This window comes from Setaria italica, chromosome V (genome assembly GCF_000263155.2).
Source record: "Setaria italica strain Yugu1 chromosome V, Setaria_italica_v2.0, whole genome shotgun sequence".
NCBI classification, from domain to species: domain Eukaryota; kingdom Viridiplantae; phylum Streptophyta; class Magnoliopsida; order Poales; family Poaceae; genus Setaria; species Setaria italica.
Window position 1 is genome coordinate 3,918,942 of NC_028454.1, and position 4,822 is coordinate 3,923,763.

Below are 4,822 nucleotides of genomic sequence, written 5' to 3' on the forward strand. Positions count from 1 at the left end.
TTTGATGTGGACAAGTCAGAAAATGGTTGCTCGAAGTGCCACAAGATCATTAGGAATTGCGCATGCCGCAATAGAAATTCTAAAGCCACGAAATCAAGGGCAAACAGTAATAGGCCGCGTTCTTCAAACAATAGGGTAGGCACGTTGCTCGTATTTTGCATAGTTATCATTTTATCTTTTTTTATAGTAGTAAATTATCATTGTTACTGTACTTATCATATAATGAAGCTTTTTACTAACGATCTTGTTTGTTGTTTCTTTAGGATGGCGGCCGTAGCGTACCCGCTTCTTGAGTCCGCGTACGACTTGCAGCACCGCGCCCACCACCTCGCTGACCTACAGGAGGTACTACATCAGTTATTAACAATGCTTGCTAATTTATGCTGATGAATGTATAGCTTAGGATGAGAATTACAAGATTTTCGTATGAACTGTTCTTATCAATGCTTGCTAATTTGTCACAATAGTGCATAACATTCTTTTTCACTTGCATTTTGAAAATAGTCGTTACAAAATTCTTATAAATTGATGCTAAGACTGTACTTAATATTTGCTTGTGTAATTCTCAGCTGACATTAAGTTTCAACTACAAACAGTGATGACAAACACCATTGCAGTTTGTTGTGTACAATATAAACAATTTCATACTGAAAATGTCATTTATATCATATTTGTGTTACTTACCACTTTAGTAGCCCTTTATTCGTATAGTTGATGAGCCTTTTATTCTCAAATGCATTGACTTCTCATTTTTGTTCGAAACCCCCTTTTTCATCAATGTCTATTTTCTTGTAGGTAAGTAATAATCTTATAATGTTTTGCAGGATTTGAAACCACTCAGGGCTAGAGTGCACTCACCACTTAGGTGGGATGAGCGATACGCGGAGTACTTGTAGAGAGCAGGATTTTTGGATATTGCAGTTTAGGTTGTCGCGGGTGTCCCTCCAATGGATGGACCGTTGTTGACCACTATGGTCGACAGGTTGCGTCCGGAGACTCACACTTTCCACCTCCCGTTCGGAGAGATGACCATCACGATGCAAGACATTGCTATGATACTTGGTCTTCCACTGGAGGGGCATCCAGTGATGGGAATTATACAGAATGAGAGTTGGCATGACATGGTAGCAATGCATATTGGGATTAGGCCACCAGAGCCAGAGGACGGAGACAACTCCAAAAAGACCTCCGGTGTGAGCTCCGCATGGTTGAGGGAGCACTTCAACGTTTGTCCGCAGGGAGCAAATGACAAGGTTGTGCAGCGATACGCTCAAGTTTGGCTATGGCACTTTGTGAGCACATTCCTCCTTGATGCAACTGGGAACACGGTGTCTTGGATGGTTCTCCCAATTTTGGGTCAGCATTGGGACAACATAGCTCTTTATAGTTGGGGCTCAGCAATTCCCGTCTGGCTGTATAGGCAGCTATGTGAGGCTTGCAGGTGCACTGCTAGGGATTCAAATGTTGGAGGGTGCACCTATATGCTGCAGATTTGGATTTGGGAGCGAATGCCCGTGGGTCGACCTTGCCGTCTCCATGTCGATGTAAGTCACAACGACTAATTCCCTTTTCTGCTTTAATGTTCGCAAAATTGTTGTATCATGTGACCAATTGGACTTACTTGCAATTGCAGCCATGGCATCGAAACGATGCTCATCCCACATTCTATCATGTGTGGAAGCATGTGCAGCCCGTTCATGGTAATCCTGATAGGCGCTACAGAGCCTACACAAACGAGTTGGATGTTGTCACGTAGCACCAGGTAATTTGCTCACCAGAGTTTTTTAAGCTCTATTCCGTATAATGACAGATGAAATAAGTATTACGTACAAATTTTTGAAGGTTGAATGGAAACCGTACGACTGTCAGCAGCTAAGCCAGATCGTATTTTCATCGACGTCCTACAGAGACAGAGAGTTGTGGAGGTGCACGACTCCAATGATCTTGTACTACGTCGTAGAGTTCCATATGCCGCATAGGGTGATGCGACAGTTTGGGAGATGCAACCGTGCCCTCCTTTGGAATTATCGACTTCACAGCAACTGCACAGGTATGCAGGAATCAATAACTACTGGAGGTTATTCGATACACGTACTTAACATGTTATACTAATACTTCACTAATTTGTGATGCAGGATCGACCCCAGGAAGAGGTATAAGGAGAATGATTGGAGGGTGAAGCATGCTCAGTACCTCATCCAGTGGGAGAATAGGCAAAGATGCGATCCTGAAGATGGGCCGTACTGGCGAGCAGGACCAAACAATGAGTACATACGATGGTACTGTGCTTCGACGAGAACTAAAGTGAAACCATCTTGGAGTAATGTGCCCATTGAGGATGCACCGTCCGACTCGTCCGATGACATAGCTGACGTGTATGACACGGTGACACGCTATGGGACACAGCCTGAGCGTGCACCTCTCCACGACTACATGGTAAGATTTTAGTTTGTAATCATAGTATCATAACATTGATCATTCATGGGATGAAAACTATGCGTACAGGGACCACAGCTTGCAAGGCTTGCAAACGAGGTGGGCGTGGTCATGGAGCGCGCAGTCGGATCCGGTGATGGTGTGCTTCGTCAGTTCGCAGAGGTACAAGCCCAACCTAATTTCCACTGATGCCTGTACTACCTTCGTAACCCTATCAATATCATAGTCGTGAATATATGCTGCTTACATGTTGCAGAGGGTTCGAAAAAGCTGCAGGTGAATGGCCATGGCACCACGGGGGCAATGGCCAGGGTACTTCTTCAGGATCACGTCGGACTCCTTTGGCGACTCCCCCCAGGGCAGCAACACCATCCACTTCTGCAGGTCCTAGCAGGAGGTCACGAGGCAAGGCACCCGCATCCCCTCAGGCAAGCGAGGACTCTGAAGGTGAGCAGTCCGAGGATAACGACCCTACATATGGTGAGGAACTGGAGATTTCCGGCATGATCGATACTCCACCTGTGACTCAGACGCAGGGAGAGTCCAGCCAGGTATATTCACCAGTTTCCCCAAATTCAATTCTAGATTGTTAATGTTCACTTCCCGAAGTGTCATACACCGGCATGCTTTCTGCCCAATTATTCCGTAGGAACTTGCACCTCGTACCCGGATGCTACACCGGAGGCGTCGTTCCCGGGACCACACCGACATTGGCAGCGCCAATGTGCTGCCCACGCATCCAAGGAGGGAACGTCGCCCAAGAGATCCTTTTAGCCCTCCGGTTTAGCGGCGGCCACAACAATGAAAGTTGCATGTCTCAAGTGTGATGCACTAGGTGTGCAATACTGCATGACTATATTGCAATTTATGTTATTTGTGTGTGCAAGACTGTTGGAACTGTCACGTGTGTAAAAGACTAAGTTGGATGTTAGTTTCATTTCTATCCGTACAATGGTATATGTTTGCTTCGTGACATACTTATGCTTCGTGTACTTAACCATATCAACTATAGCAACTATATTAAGGAACAAAAATATGAGACAAATTAATTGAACATATAAAAAAATATACATGTCATGTAAACTACACAATTGGATGAATATATACGTAAATCGAAGCATTCAACAAGTTCTACACATCAATATCGCGGGCAGAGACTCAATTGGTCTGAACTACGCATCATCTAACACAAAACACCATTGCATTTCATTCAAAATTGAAATCATCAACCTAACCCTAAGTCACCTAAATATCCTCCGATCTACCAAATGCAGCGGTAAAACACGAGAAAACGTAGGGGATACCCTCCACACAAAGCGGTCACCAATCCTCAACTTTCCCCCACCGAAATCGCCGGATTTTGGGTGGATTTGGGGGTGGGACGGCGAGCGGCGGCTTCAAGAACTTCGGGTGCGGATGTCTGGAGGAAGAAGAAAGGAGGAATGGAGGGAGGAAGGAGTCGGCGCGCGTGTGTAGGTGGGGCGATGCCGCGCCAGGCGGGCTGGCGCGTCAACACTGCCGTGCCAGGCGGGATGGCGTGGCAAGCGCCCACCTGGCGCGGCGAGTCGCCGCGCCAGCGTGGCAGGGGTCCGCCACACCAGTGCATGTGGCACGACCGAGGCTTCCTGCCGCGCCTGGCGGTCTGGTGCGGGCAAAAGGGTCACCTGCCGCGAATAAAGTTCAGCTAAGGTTATTTTTAAAAATAAATTTTAAAAAAGGTTAAAAATAAAAAAATTCTATCCTCCCCTCCTCCCAACTAGCTTCGTTCACTCACTTCTCGGCGTGGTCCTGGAAGCGGATGAGCGCGTCGGGGCCCTAGTCACGCCAGGCGTCGATCGCCGGCGCGAGGCGGCACTGCATGCCGGCGGTGACCTGCGCCTTGAGCTGCGACGAATTGAAGGCGCCGACGAGGCAGTGGACGCGTCGCTGCAGGCTGCCGTTGATGAGGAGGATGGAGGACTTTCCCATGAGCCCACGCGTACCACGGCACGAACGTGGGTACCACGGCACGAACGCCTGCGCGTCGCTCTACAGCACGAACCGGCTCACCTCCGCATCCGACGTCACCACCATCGCCGACCCGAACAGGTGCGACCGGAAAACCGAGCTCCCGTGCTGAAGGCGCCGCTTGTCGACGAAGGCCTCCGGGCGGGGCGAGTAGGCGCAGGACACGAAGTCCAGTGTCTCGCCCACCACCGGCCACCCGAAGCTGCCGGGCCGCCGCCTGCTCCTTGCTCTCGGCCCGTCCCCCGTGAGGGATCGGCGACGAAGGCGGAGCTGCCGCGAGTCTCCCGTCCGCCCTGACGCTCCCCACCTCCAACTGCTACCGGCGGCTAGCGTTGCGGCCCCACACGGCGGCGGCTGCCCGGCCCGGCGTCAACCATCG

General features: G+C 49.3%; 1 protein-coding gene across 1 annotated transcript; it reads left to right on the forward strand.

Annotated features, from left to right (window-relative positions):
- Positions 1-266: 266 nt before the first annotated feature.
- On the forward strand, positions 267-3,400 carry LOC111257370. The gene is made up of 8 exons (XM_022826781.1): positions 267-345; positions 825-1,544; positions 1,634-1,762; positions 1,843-2,050; positions 2,136-2,436; positions 2,506-2,598; positions 2,693-2,987; positions 3,086-3,400. The coding sequence occupies exons 4-7, from the start codon at positions 2,001-2,003 to the stop codon at positions 2,714-2,716; spliced, it is 468 nt and encodes a 155-aa protein (XP_022682516.1). The 5' UTR covers positions 267-345; positions 825-1,544; positions 1,634-1,762; positions 1,843-2,000; the 3' UTR covers positions 2,717-2,987; positions 3,086-3,400.
- The last annotated feature ends 1,422 nt before the right edge of the window (positions 3,401-4,822 follow it).